The following is a 14,416-nucleotide window of genomic DNA, read 5'->3' on the forward strand; positions in this document are numbered from 1 at the left end:
CCACTGCTGGTGCCCCCACCCCTCTAACACCCTGCTCAGCAGGAACCATGCAGGAAGGGCTGGATGTGGCTGGGCCATGCTCTCTCCCCCGACACCTTCTCAGAGAGCAGCTGGAGCCCCAGACCCAGGGAGCCTCCCAGAGAAATTCCCAACACAGGACCTGGTTTTCCACCTGAGGCTCAGGATCCAGTGGAGAAGTGTTTCCCAAAAATGATGCTTCCTCCAAAGATGACCAGTGACTTTCTGTGCCAAAAATCTGAGAAAATCTCCATGTCCTAGGGCTGCCCGGCAGTCACCTGTGCACATGTCGGAGCCCAAATACCATCAATAGTGAGTCCGTGGGTAAAACACATCCCCACTTTTAATTGTGATGACATGCCTGGCCTCAGCATTGAAAACACCAATTTCTCTTGAGCAGACTTGTTCAATCTCTTAGAAATGATGGAGCACACCAGCCTGAACAACATGGTGAAACCCTGTCTCTAATAAAAATACAAAATTTAGCCAGGCATTGTGGCAAGTACCTGTAATCCCAGCTACTCAGGAGGCTGAGGCAGGAGAATTGGTTGAATCTGGGAGGCAGAGGTTACGGTGAGCTAAGATTGTGCCATTGCACTCCAGCCTGGGTGACACAGTGAGACTCCATCTAAAAAAAAAAAAAAAAAAAAAATGATGGAGAACCTACTAACCTTCTTGGACTGGTTCCTGGGAAGCTCAGAGCCTATCTTTTGCAAGTGTCCTGAGCCTCTTCAGGACTTTCATGTGTGTTTCCTTCCTAGCTTCCTCCTATTTTTCTCACACCTCTGAACCTGCTGTCAGGTGTAAAGTTAAGGTGGGCCCAAAATTTAAGAGCTCATGAATTTGATGGTGTGGGAGTGTCCTAGACAGTCCAGCCCTTGGGGGTGGGGAGTTGGGCAGAGAGGAAGAAGGGCATTCCAGGGACCAGAGTCAGAAGCAGAGGGACTCCAGGCTCAGAGTAGGATTTCCAGGCTGAGGAAAGAGAGGCCGTGGGTGGGGAGAAGGTCCAGATCAGGACAGGGACAGAGGGTGTATCTGGAGGCTCAGCCAGAAATAGCTCCCTCCAAAACGCAGGCAGCGAGTTGGAGGGGTAAGCTGCAAGGAGGAAGGGGAGGTGGGAGAGAATGGATGGACTGGTGTTCAGTGAGCTGACTCTTCCTAGCTTGGCCTATTTCCCCAGGCTGTGATCCTCTCCTCCAGGCTACTTTCCCACTGGTGCCAGGATTCCCCCAACGCCACTTTGAGAACCCAGGAGAAGCATCAAATTATATGAGAGATAAGAAATGAAGAGAGGGAGCAGGATTTCTGGTTGACAAAGGATGTTTATTGAGGGTTTTCTGGGTACAGGGAGAAGGGCTGGCTGGCTTGGGATGCAGAGAGACCCCTCCCCTGGGATCCTGCAGCTCCCGGCCCCTGTGGGTTGGGTGAGGGTTGGGAACCTACGAACACTCTGCAGGGACCACTGTGTTCTCCACGGTGCTCCCTTCATGCGCGACCTGGCAGCTGAAGATGTTGCGGGACTTCCACTGCTCGGGCATCAGGCTCAGATAGCTGCTGGCCACGTACTTGTTGCTCTGTTTGGAGGGCATGGCCATCTCCATGCCCTGGGTGATGGGGGTACCATCTGACTTCCAGGTCACCATCAAGATTCGTGGATAGAAGTCACTCATGAGACACACCAGTGTGGCCTTGTTGCCTTGGAGCTCCTCAGAGGATGGCGGGAACAGAGTGACCGAGGGGGTGGCCATGGGCTGACCTGTGTGCACAGAGGAGGGGGTGAGACATGGCAGAGGTAGCATGGGGTGTGTGGAGTGCCTCTCTCTGTCTAGAGTCTCTGGGAGGGTTTATGGTGTATCCGTCTGCTCCACCCAGGGCCTCTCCCTCCCTCTTAATTCCCTCCTTTCGATTGGAGCCCTCTGAAGAGCAAACAGTCCTGCATCTTCCTAGGGGCCTTCTCAAGTCCCCTTTCCCAAGTGTCCTGGCCCAGTCATTTCCTCTGCAACCTCGATTTCCCTGTGTGTACCCAGGGCAGGCTGTGCTCCCTCCTTCCTGGTTTCTGGAGTCTGAGTTTGGAATCCAGGAGTCTCTCCCACAGCACAAAAAGCTGTTCTGGCAGTGTGTGGGGAGGCCCAAGCCTGGCATGGCCTAGAGCCTCCCACCCCCTGGGGCACCAGGCTGTGCCCCAGCCTGGCCCACTCACCTCTCCTGGTAAAGCATGGGCTCCACGCAGACAAACCCTGGGGCTCTGCCATCGACCCCGTCCCACCAGTCGGACCACAGGACCCTTCACATCGGCTGGGTTCTTGGGGCTGCTTGCTGAGACTTCGGGTCACCACAGCCCCCATGCCCACCCCAGCAGCCTCTGATGCCCCTGGACTTCACCTGGTGGCCCTGGAGTTCTCTGCACCCCCATTTATTTCCTGCTAGTCACCTCCTGAGTCTAAGGTGCCCTTCCTCAAATGAAGGCAGGAGGTCGACCCGTGAACAGAGAGATACCGGACCCCAGAGGTGACGGGACTCCAGGGACAGACACATCTCTGCCCCAAGAGACCCTCTCCTTCCTTGTGACTGTCCTGGGAGAGCTAGGCTCTCAGACCTCACCCAGACTCATCTGTCCCTTGGTGTCCCCAGGTCCTCCCGACCCAGCACAAGCCACAGAGCTGGAGCCTAGACCCAGAGTCCTCTCTGTGCCTTCCATTGGTCTCCTCTTGGGGTGACCCCTATGTCCTCAGACCCCGTGTGGCCCACCCAGGCTGGATGAGCATCCAGCGCTCAGCCTAGACCCTGGGGTCCCAGGGACTGTCTCTAAGGCCACCGCAGGGCCCCTCATCAGAACTGGCCTCTATCCTTCACTAAGACATCTGCCCTGGGAGAGGGGAGGAGCCCTGACCCTGCCCAGTCACAACACAGGCCCCGGGCAAAGACTGTGTCCTGCTCTTGGAACCTGAAGGTGGCTGCTACCCCTGTGGGGGTCTTTCCTGCAGGATACCCTGAGACTAGCCTGCTTCCCCCAGACTCCATGGAGAAAGGAAGGGTTCCATGCTTAAGACTTGGAGGGCAGAGGGGAAGAAGCCCCAGAGAAAGAAAACAGACTTTTCCAGAGACAGGAGAGGGTGGGACAGGATGGGGAAAGTTGTGAGAGCCACCTACCTAAAATGGTGAGCTGGGTTCCGCTGCTAAACACATGCTTCCATGAATTATGCTTGGATTGAAACCCCCGGGGACAGCACCGGGGGCCAGTCCAGGAGCCATGCTGGAACAGGAACCTGCTGGGTGTGAGGGGCACAGGGCTGCAGTGTGTAGACTGTGACCCAAGCACAGGGCATGGGGGTGGCCAGTATCCCAGTATTATCTCTGTGCCTGTCCCTTCTCTGCAGCAGGTGCCACCCACAGCCTTGGAGTCACCCCAGCCTCTGTCCCTGTCTCTGAAGCTGTTGGTGCTGATGGCAATGCTAGCCCAGTGGGTCCCAGCAACTCCCTGAATGACACATCCTCTCAAGCAGCTCTGCGGTGTGGCTGAGGAGTGCTGAGCTGCCTCAGACCTGCCCAACCTCACTTGGCCCCATTTTAAGGGCCTCTGAAATTCACAAGTGTCCCCAGTCAAGCCAGCCTGCCAGGCTGACTTCCTCCCTGGACCAGGACACTGGGTCACTCCAGACTCAAGAGGAGATTCCTCTGCTTTTATATCTAACCAGGAAGATGCAGCTTAGTCTCACTTTCTTCATGAAGCCTTTTCTGATCATTCATTCCAACTGTCCATCCACCCATCTATGCATCTGTCCATCTACTCATGTGTCTTTGCATCTATCATCTCTCCATTCGTCCATCCATCCACCTATCTGCCCATCCATAAATCCATCCTGTCTACCAGGCACTGTTTTGTGTGCTGGGGACATGGTGTGGTCCCCCATGCTCTCACCCCCATCTCTCCCAGGTCATGGCCAACAAGGTCCTTCTGCTGTACCTGGTGTCTCTGCTGGATGTGACATGGGCCTGGCCCCTCTTTCCAGTGACTCTTTTCCCCTTGGGGTCTGAGACTCCCCTTTCCTCTTCCCCTGGCATCTGTTTCTCCATGGCCTATGCCTGGCTGATGACTCCCCCATACCCCCACTCAGTCCTCTTTCTTGGCCATCTTCACACTCTGTGACCCCCACTATTGCCCACATTGTGAGGCTGGAGTCTATCCCAGCTCCAAACCCTCTCAGCTCCTCAACTGACTACTTTCCATGCCCAGTGAGCTACCCAACAGGACTCTCAAACTAATCACATCCAGAGATGACCACCTTCCCCCAGCCTAGCTCATTTTCCATCTTCAATTCATCACAATGACCAGGGACATTCTCAGCCCCTCAGCCAGAAACCTGGAGTCCCTGGACTCAGTCACCTAGCCTCCCATACTGAAATGGCTTCTGCTTGCTTAGCTACTGCATCTAGATATAACTTTTCTTCTTTTTTTTTCTTTTTGCTTTGAGACAGAATCTCGCTCTGTCACCCAGGCTGGCGTGATCTTAGCTCACTACAACTCTGCCTCCCAGGTTCTAGGCAATTCTGTCTCAGCCTCCAGAGTAGCTGGGATTACAAGCATGTGCCACCACAGCTGGCTAATTTTATATTTTCAGTAGAGATGGGGTTTCACCAGGTTGGCCAGGCTGGTCTCGAACTCCTGACCTCAGCTGATCTGGTCGCCTTGGCCTCCCAAAGTGCTGGGATTACAGGCATGAGCCACTGTACCCGGTGACATTCCCTTTAAAGCTAAAAGAAGGCTCAGTATAATTAAGAAACAATAAAACCACCTTCTGAGACTCCAAAACCACAAGAAGAGTGAACTTTGCTTTTCTGGATTTTAATCTCAAACTCTCTTTGGTACAAGGATGTGGTGTTGAGCTGGGGCTTACTGGGTGCAAGCTCCCTGCCAGGGTTTCAGACTGGAGTGTTTCTACCTTAGAAGCTGGTGTAGTAATAGGTGATTGGTTTTGTGATGTTAACATAAGATCTTTATTTATTTATTTGCTTATTTATTTGTTGAAACAAGGTCTCACTTTGACACCCAAACTGGAGTGAAGTGGCACCATCATAGCTCACTGCAGCCTTGATCTTCTGGGCTAAAGCGACCCTCACACCTCAGCCTCCTGTGTAGCTGGGACCACAGGCATGTGCTACCATGCCCAGCTATTTTTCTTTTAATTTTTTTTGTAGAAATGGAGTCTTACCATGTTGCCCAGGCTGATCTTGAGCTCCAGGGCCACCCAAAGTGTTGGGATTATAGGCATGAGCTACCATGCCCAGCGACATTTTTTCTTTTCTTTTCCTTTCTCTCTTTTTTTTTTTTTTTTTTTTTTTTTTGAGATGGAGTCTTGCTCTGTCACCATGTTGGAGAGTAGTGATGCAACCTCAGCTGCCTGCAAACTCTGCCTCCCAGGTTCAACTGACAGTCCTGACTCAGCCTCCAACTAGCTGGGACTACAGGCGCACAACAAGCACAGCCAGCTAAGTTTTGTATTTTTAGTGGAGACAGGTTTTCACCATGTTGACCATTATGGTTTCAAACTCCTGACCTCGTGATCCACCCACCTCCATCTCCCAAAGTGCTTGGATTACAGGCCTAAGCTACTGTGCCTGGCCTTTATTTTTTGTTTTCAAGAAAAACTTTGTTTTTTGAGATGGAGTCTCGCTCAGTCACCCAGGCTGGAGTGCAGTGGCAGTATCTTAGCTCACTGCAACCTCTGCCTCCCAGGTTCAAGTGATTCTCCTGCTTCAGCCTCCAAGTTACTGGGACTACAGGCATGTGCCACTACGCCTGGTTAATTTTTCTTTTTGTTTTTGTTTCTGTTTTTTTGAGCCTCCTGAGTAGCTGGGATTACAGGAATGCACCACCACACCCGGCTAATTCTTTGTATTTTTAGTAGACATAGGGTTTCTCCATGTTGGCCAGGCTGGTTTTGAAATTCCAACCTCAGGTGATCCACCCTCCTCAGCCTCTCAACGTGATGGAATTACAGGTGTGAGCCACCATACTTGGCTCCATTTTTATAATTGTGGTCAAACATACATAACATCAATATTTCCACTTTAAGTAATTTTAAACATACAGCTCCATGGCACTAAGTACATTCACACTGTTGGGCAACCTCCACTACCATCCATCTCCAGAACTCTCATCTTCCCAAACAGAAACTCTAAGTCCCCCATTTTTCCTTTCCCCTCGCCCTGATAACCTCAAATCTACTTTTTGCCTATGTGAATTTGCCAATTCTAGGTACTTCATAAAGTGGATTCAAATGATATTTGTCTGTGTCTGGCCGATTTCACTAAGTGTAATGTCTTCAATTTTCATCCATGTTGTAGAAGATTTTTGAAATCAATTAAAAAAAATTGACAATTAAAACCTATTAAGACCTATTCAAAGTAGTCCAGCCAGGCGCAGAGGCTCACGTCTGTAATGTCAGCACTGTGGGAGGCTGAGGTGGGGGATCACCAGGCCAGGAGATCCAGACCATCCTGGCTAACACAGTGAAACCCCGCTTCTACATTCACACTGTTAGGCAACCTCCACCACCATCCATCTCCAGAACCCTCATCTTCCCAAACAGAAACTCTAAACCCATTAACTACAGTCCCCCATTCTTCCTTCCCACATGCCCTGATAACCTCAAATCTACCTTTTGTCTATGTGAATTTGCCAGTTCTAGGTATCTCATAAAAGTGGATTCAAATGACATTTGTCTATTTGTGTCTGGCCTATTTCACTAAGTCTAATATCTTCAAGTTTCATCTATGTTGTAGAAGATTTTTGAAATCAATTTAAAAATAATAAACAATTAAAACCTATTAAGACCTATTCAAAGTAGTCCAGCTGGGCACGGAGACTCACGCCTGTAATCCCAGCACTGTGGGAGGCCGAGGCGGGGGATCACCAGGCCAGGAGATCTAGACCTTCCTGGCTAACACAGTGAAACCCCGCTTCTACTAAAAATACAAAAAAAACAGCTGAGCGTGGTGGCATGCACCTGTAGTCCCAGCTACTTGGGAGGCTGAAGCAGGAGAATCGCTTGAACCCAGGAGGTGGAGGTTTCAGTGAGCCAAGATTGTGCCACTGCAGTCTAGCCTGGGTGACAGAGCAGGACTCCATCTTAAAAAAACTTTAAAAAAAAGGTTCAAATGTGGCCTTTGAAAAGTGTGTTGTCTGTCAGTATACAGTATATAAAATGTATGAAATGTAGCCTGTTCCAGAGTTAAGTTTGTAAAGCTGAGGACCATCTGCAAATACACGGCACGCCCTTTCCCTACACCACAGTATCCTCAAAAACTCTTCCCCACAATCTTTTTTTTTTTTTTTGAGACAGGGTCTCACTGTCACCCAGGCTGGAGTGCAGTGACATGATCACAGCTCACTGCAGCCTCGACCTTCTAAAGTGATCCTCCCATCTCAGCCTCCTGAGTAACTGGGATTATAGGCATGAGCCACTACACCCAGTTAATTTTTCTTATTTTTATTTTTAGAGATGGGTTCCCACAATGTTGTACAGCTCATCTAGAACTCCTGGGTACAAGCAATCCACCCATCTTGGCCTCCCAAAATGCTCAGATTACAGGCGTGAACCACTATACTTGGCCTCCAATCTCTTCAAATTTCAGAACCTTACCTTTCTATCACTATAACACTATTTCCCTCACAGGATGCATGGTTATCATAAAGAAAGGCAGAAAGGGTGAAGATTTCTAGCATTTCTCTCTCAGTCCCATTTGGTGCTTACATCTTATTTTGGGTTGCACTTGACATCTTGACATATGGAATACTTGTCAATTAGGCTTACAACAGCCTTAGAGTGATCATGTGGGTAATCTTGATGAGAGATATGATCATTAAATTCTAACCAAAATGTAGCATCCAAACATAAGACAAATACTTACATGTGATAAATCCTGCATGAAAGAGAGGATAATGGTGCCCACCTCTGATAATCTGTCCCAAATCAAGGCAGCAAAATTCCTGCAAAGAAAAAAAACTAAAGCATGTCTGCCAGTTGCAGGCCTGTGTTAGAGAAGGCTCTTTCTAGGGGCACCAGAGGGAATGGAGTGTAATTCAAACTGGAAGACTTTTAAAGCCAAAGCTAGCTCACCTATTGAGGCTATACCTTTTAACTCCACTCAACTGCAGTAGTCAGGACTCTTGTTCCAAGTGACAGAAACCCCACTCAAACTAGCTTAAGCCTAAAGACAGATTTATGGACTGTCTCATGGAATTCATAAACAAGATAGTTCTGACTATCTCTCAGAACTCATTGGCCTTAAGAACTATGTGGAGCCAGAGACACAAACTCCACTCTCTTCTCTTGTCATGTCTCTGTTTCTTTGAGATTTGTCCTTTTTTCTCAATAATTCCCCCAACCCTCTAGTTCACATAAGATGGAGTGGAGTCTCCCTCAGCTGCCCAGGCAGGAGGGCAGTGGCATAGTCTCGGCTCACTGCAACCTCTGTCTCCCGGGTTCAAGCGATTCTCGTGCCTGAGCTTCTGAGTGGTGGGATGACAGGCATCTGCCACCATGCCCAGCTAAGTTTTGTATTTTTAGTAGAGACAGGTTTTGGCCATGTTTGCCAGGCTGGTTTCGAACTCCTGATAGGTGATCCACCCACCTCGGCCGTGCAAAGTGCTGAGATTACATACGTGAGCCACCGTGCCCAGCTACTGATGCAATAATAATATTCTTAACTCTGGTTCAAAGACTTTTTGAAGAAGCAGATAATGAGCATGACAGAATTGAAACTGATTTGGGGAATCGATTAAAATCTCCCTCTAGGTAGGGTGCAATGGCTCACACCTATAATCTCAACACTTTGGGAGGCCAAGACAGGCAGATCACTTGTGGTCAGGAGTGTGAGACCAGCCCAGCAAACATGCTGAAACCCCATCTCTTCTAAAAATACAAAAAATTGCTTGGTGTTTTGGTGTGCACCTGTAATCCCAGCTACTCAGGAAGCTCAGCCATGAGGATCACTTGAACCCAGAAGGTGGAGGTTGCAGTGAGTCACAATCACGCCACTGCACTCCAGCCTGGGCAACAGAGTGAGACCCTGTCTCAAAAAAAAAAAAATCCCCATTTATACATAATGAAACCAAAAGATCAAAAGAAAGCAGAACGATTTTTTTGCAGCAAAACACACTGCTTGCTGTCAATAAAAATATTACAGTCCTAACCTTTCCCCCAAGAATTCTGTCAGATAATCTCAAAGTTACCAAAATGAAATGAGATTATTTAAAGATGAAGGAATTAAAAATATTTGGCTAGGCACGGTGACTAATGCTTGTAATCCCAGCACTTTGGAAGGCCGAGGCTGGTGGATCACCTGAAGTCAGGAGTTCAAGACCAGCCTGGCCAACATCATGAAACCCCGTCTCCACTAAACATATGAAAATTAGCCGGGCATGGTAGCCGGTGCCTCTAATCCCAGCTACTCGGGAGGCTGAGGCAAGAGAATCGCTTGAACCCAGGAGGCAGAGGGTGTGCGCCTGTAATCCCAGTTACTGGGGAGGCTGACGCACGAGAATTGCTTGAGTTCAGGAGATGGAGGTTGCAGTGAACTGAGATCTCACCACTGCACTCCAGCCTGGGTGACAGAATGAGACTGCCTCAAAAAACAAACAAACAAACAAACAAAAATCAGTGCTATCTTAAGTGTTTTATGATTAAACTTCTATAATTGTCTATTGTACTAAGTTCATTATTTTTATTGTATTAAACTTTAGATTCATGGGGCACATGTGCAGGTGTGTTCCATTAGTACACGGCAAAATGCTAAAGCTTAGGCTTCTATTGAACCCATCACCCAAACACTGACCATAGTACCCAATGACTAGTTTTTCAACCCTTTCCCCTCCTTCCCTCCCAACATGTGGAGTTCCCAGTGTCTGTTATTTCCATCTTTATGTCCATTTGAACCAACTGTTTAGCTATTTATTTATTTATTTTTGAGAAAGAGTCTCACTCCTTCACCCTGGCTGGAGTGCAGTGCCTCCACCTCAGCTCACTGCAATGTTCGCCTCCCGGGTTCAAGCGATTCTCCTGCCTCAGCCTTCTGAGTAGCTGGGATTACAGGCAGGTGCCACCACACAGGGCAAACTTTTGCAATTTTAGTAGAAATCGGGTTCCGCCATGTTGGCCAGGCTGGTATCAAACTCCTGACCTCAAGTGATCCATCTGCTTTGCCCTCCCAGAGTGCTGGGATTATAGGCATGAGCCACTGCACCTTGCCTATTTTAAAATAATACTTAATTTTCTTTCATTTTGCTAATGATTTAGAGTACAGTTATATAACGATGTTAACTTTTTTTGGGGGGTGGGACAGGGTCTGACTCTGTCACCCAGGATGGAGTGCAATGGCTCAGTCATGCTTCCCTGCAGCATCAAATTCCTGGGCTCAAGTGATCCTCCCACCTCAGCCTCCCAAATAGCTGGGACCACAGGCATGCAGCACGATGCCCAGCTCATTTTTCTATTTTTGTGGAGACAGGGTCTTGCTATGTTGCCCAGAGGGGTGTCAAATTCCTGAGATCAAGCAATCTGCCCACCTTGGCTTCCCCAAGTGCTGGGATTAGAGGCCTAAACCATCATCCCTGGCCTAATAATGTAGAATCTTACTTAATGCTTCATAGTATGATTTTTAAAGTTTGTATTTCAAATGTATTTAAATATGTAGTTTGATCTTTTGAAAAACATTTGAATTCCTAATAGATTATAAAATACTAGTTGTGTCCAGGAGTCAGAGGTTGCAATGAACAGAGATCAAACCGCTACACTTCAGCCTGGGTGACAGAGCAAGACGCCAGCTCAAAAAAAAAAAAAAAAAAAAGTTGTGTTAGGGTTCAAACCAGAGAATCAGAACCAGTAGGAAAGATATACAGATTCAGATATACATAAACATATAGTGACATACATCTGCATAGATATAGAAACGGATGGCTTCTAGCCAGGCACAGTGGCTCACGCCTGTAATCCCAGCACTCTGGGAGGCCGACGCAGGCAGATCACCTCAGGCCTGGAGTTTTAGACCAGTCTGACCAACATGATGAAACTCTGTCTCTAATAAAAATACAAAAATTCACCAGGCGCATTGGTGAATGCCTGTAGTTCCAACAAATAGGGAAGCTGAGGCAGGAGAATTGCTTGAACCAGGAAGGCAGAGGTTGCAGTGAGCCGAGATCATGCCACTTCACTCCAGCCTGGGTGACAAAGCTAGACTCTGTCTCTAACAAACAAACAAACAAACAAACAAACCAAAAAGCTATATACAGACATACATCTAGATAGATAGATATATTGGTAAAAGTTTGGCTTCTGCATTTGTGGGGTTGGCTAAGCAAGCCCAGAGTCCACAGGACTGGCCATCAGGAAACGACAATCACCGATGGGCTGGAGCCGCACAGGCAGGGCCAAAGCTTGGTTTTTACAGGCACTCAGGAAGAAAGATCCAGAGGGAAGGGACCACAACTGTGGACACAACTGCTATTTGAAGTCTGTGCTCCAGGAAGTCCTAAGCCCTCTCTTTTTTAAAAAAAGAAACATAAACTTTTTGGCTTGTGATGTCACAATCTGTAGTCTCAGCTGCTCAGGAGGTTGAGGCAGGAGAATTGCTTGAGCACAGGAGTTAGAATCTAGCCTGAGCAACATAACAAGACTTTGATTCTAAAAAGCATTTAAAAAATAGTCTGGCCACAGTGGCTCACGATCATAGTCCCAGCACTTTGGGAGGCTAAGATGGGTGAACTGCTTGAAGCCAGGAGTTCAAGACCAGCCTATCCAACATGGTGAAACTCCATCTCTACTAAAAATACAAAAATCAGCTGGGTATGGTGACGTATGCCTGTAATCCCTGCTACTTGGGAGGCTGAGGTGGAAGAATTGCTTGAACCTGGGAGGCAGAGGTTGCAGTGAGCTGAGATCTCTCCATTGCACTCCAGCCTGGCAACAAGAGCGAAACCTCATCTCAAAAAAAAAATTTTTTTTTAATGAAAAACTTTTTGGAGATAAGGGGTTTTTCCCTGTTGACTAGGCTGGAGCACAGTGGCACAGTCACACCTCACTGCAGCCTCAAACTCCTGGGCTCAAGCAATACACCCTACTCAGTCTCCCTAGCAGCTGGGACTGTAAGTGCATACCACCGTGCTGACTAATTAAAAGAAAAAAAAAATTTAGAGAGATGCGGTCTCACTATGTTGCCCAGGCTAGTCTAACGCTCCTGACCTCAAGATCTTCCCACCTTAGCCTCCCAAAGTGCTAGGATGTGAGCCACCATCCCCGGCCCCAGTAAACCAATACTGATACATTATTATTAACTAAGCTTCATCTTGATTCAGATTTCTTTACTATTTCCCCTAATGTCCTTTTCCTGTCCCAAGATCTCATCCAGGAGACCGTATTATGTTTAGTTCTTAAGTCTCCTCAGGATTGCTGGAGTGCAGTGACTCCATCTCAGCTCACTGCAACCTCCGACCACTGAATTCAAGCTATTCTCCTGCCTCAGCCTCCCCAGTTGCTGGGATTACAAGCACCTACTACCATGTCCAGCTAATTTTTTTTTTTTTTTTTGAGAGGGAGCCTCCCTCTGCCCCCCAGGCTGGCGTGCAGTGGGGTGATCTTGGCTCACTGCAACCTCTGCCTCCTGGGTTCAAATGATTCTCCTGCCTCAGTCTCCCAAGTAGCTGGGATTACAGGTGTGTACTGCCACTCACTGCCTTTTTTTTTTTTTTTTTTTTTGAGAGAGAGTTTGAGATGGGGTGTTACCACATTGGCCAGGCTGGTCTAGAACTTCTGGCCTCAGGTCATCCACCAACCTCAGCCTCCCAAAGTGCTGGGATTACAGGTATGAGCAACTGTGCCCAGGCTATTCTGCACTTCACCTGCAAAATGTTTTTCCCTTTACAATAAATTGCTGTATGCTGCATCACCTTTGCTGTGTGATTCTTATTTAAATTCTTTATTTATTTTCATTATTTATTCTTTTTGAAACAGGGTCTCAGTATGTTGCCCAGGCTGGTCTCAAACCTTTGAGCTCAAGCAATCTGCCCACCATGGCCTTCCAAAGTGCTGAGATGACGGGCAATAGCCACCACACCCAACCTAAATTCTTTGAAACTGACACATGCAGCTCCATAACAGCTGTCAATCATTGTACCACTACAATCCAGCCTGGTTGACAGTGTAAGGCCTCATCTAACAAAAGGAAAAAGATGTATTAAAAATAAACACACACACACACACACACACACACACACACACACATATATATATATATATATATATTTTTTTTTTTTTTTTTTTTCTTAAAAATAGGGTATCCCAGTCATGCACGGTAGCTCACACTTACAATACTTGCACTTTGGGAGGCCAAGGCAGGTGAGTCATCTGAGGTCAGGAGTTCAAGACCAACCAGGCATACATGGTGAAACCCCATCTCTACTAAAAAAAAAAAAAAAAACACAAAAAATTAGCTGGACACGGTGGAAGGCACCTGTAATCCCTGCTACTCGGGAGGCCAAGGCAGGAGAATCACTTGAACTTGGGAGGCGGAGGTTGCAGTGAGCCCAAGAGTGCACCAGTGCCCTCCAGTCTGGGCTCCTACAGAGTGAGACTCCAGCTCAAAAACAAATACAAATAAAAAGGACAGGGTCTCCCTCTGTTGCCCAGACCAGAGTGCAGTGACGTGGTCACAGCTCACTGCACCCTTGACCTCCTAGGCTCAACTGATTCTCCTAGCTCAGTAGCTGGGAATACCAGCACGCATCACCATGTCTGGTGAATTTTTTAATTTTTTGTGCTGATGGTCTCGCTATGTTGCCCAGGCTGATCTTGAACTCTTGGCCTGAAGTGATCCTCCTACCAAATCCTCCTTACAAAGAGCTGGGATGACAGGCGTGAGCCACCGCACCAGGCCCCTTGAAGCTGCCTGTTCCTTGAGCACGATGTGTAGCAATGGGAGCTAGAGTGAGAGCAGCACTGTGGGGAAGGGACAGGACTGCCACCCTGAGCTATGTGACCTTAGGCCAGACCCCTCTTCTCCAAGCGAGACCAACCACATGAGTGATCTCGGGAGCCCATGCCTGCTCAGAGAGCCTGGATTTTAGCTTCGTAGGTGGATGGGAACCTGTGAAGGTTTAGAGATGCTGGAAGAATCTTTTTCCTGGGAGAGCTTTCCAAATAGGGAACAAACAGCCATCCCGGGCCCCACTGAGGGAGGATCCTACCAGAAGCCCTCACCACTGACTCGCTCCACACCGGTGGTGATGGTGATGTCATCAATGTAGGTAGTTGGTGTCATGTACAGAAGCACAGACTGCTGCAGTCCCACGGAGTTGAAGAAGTCAAAGTCTGTGTTCTGGACAAAGTAACCCTTGGGATACCTA

General features: G+C 48.1%; 1 protein-coding gene across 5 annotated transcripts in view; it reads right to left on the reverse strand.

Moving 5' to 3' along the window:
- Positions 1-1,324: 1,324 nt before the first annotated feature.
- Positions 1,325-14,416, reverse strand: part of LOC104678111 (immunoglobulin lambda-like polypeptide 1) — a 32,828-nt gene continuing 19,736 nt past the window's right edge. For 3 of the 5 annotated variants that reach the window (XM_030914746.1, XM_030914747.1, XM_030914749.1), the window contains 3 exons: positions 7,930-8,008; positions 3,169-3,284; positions 1,325-1,774 (listed from right to left, as the gene is read on the reverse strand). In XM_030914746.1, the coding sequence (XP_030770606.1) occupies positions 1,458-1,774; positions 3,169-3,284; positions 7,930-7,931 (435 nt within the window). In that variant the 5' untranslated portion in view covers positions 7,932-8,008 and the 3' untranslated portion in view covers positions 1,325-1,457. Of the gene's footprint in view, positions 1,775-3,168; positions 3,285-7,929; positions 8,009-13,380; positions 13,425-14,270; positions 14,410-14,416 lie in introns of those variants that run through there. The other 2 variants (XM_030914750.1, XM_030914748.1) reach the window with 2 other exon arrangements.

Source organism: Rhinopithecus roxellana, chromosome 13 (genome assembly GCF_007565055.1).
Source record: "Rhinopithecus roxellana isolate Shanxi Qingling chromosome 13, ASM756505v1, whole genome shotgun sequence".
NCBI classification, from domain to species: Eukaryota; Metazoa; Chordata; class Mammalia; order Primates; family Cercopithecidae; genus Rhinopithecus; species Rhinopithecus roxellana.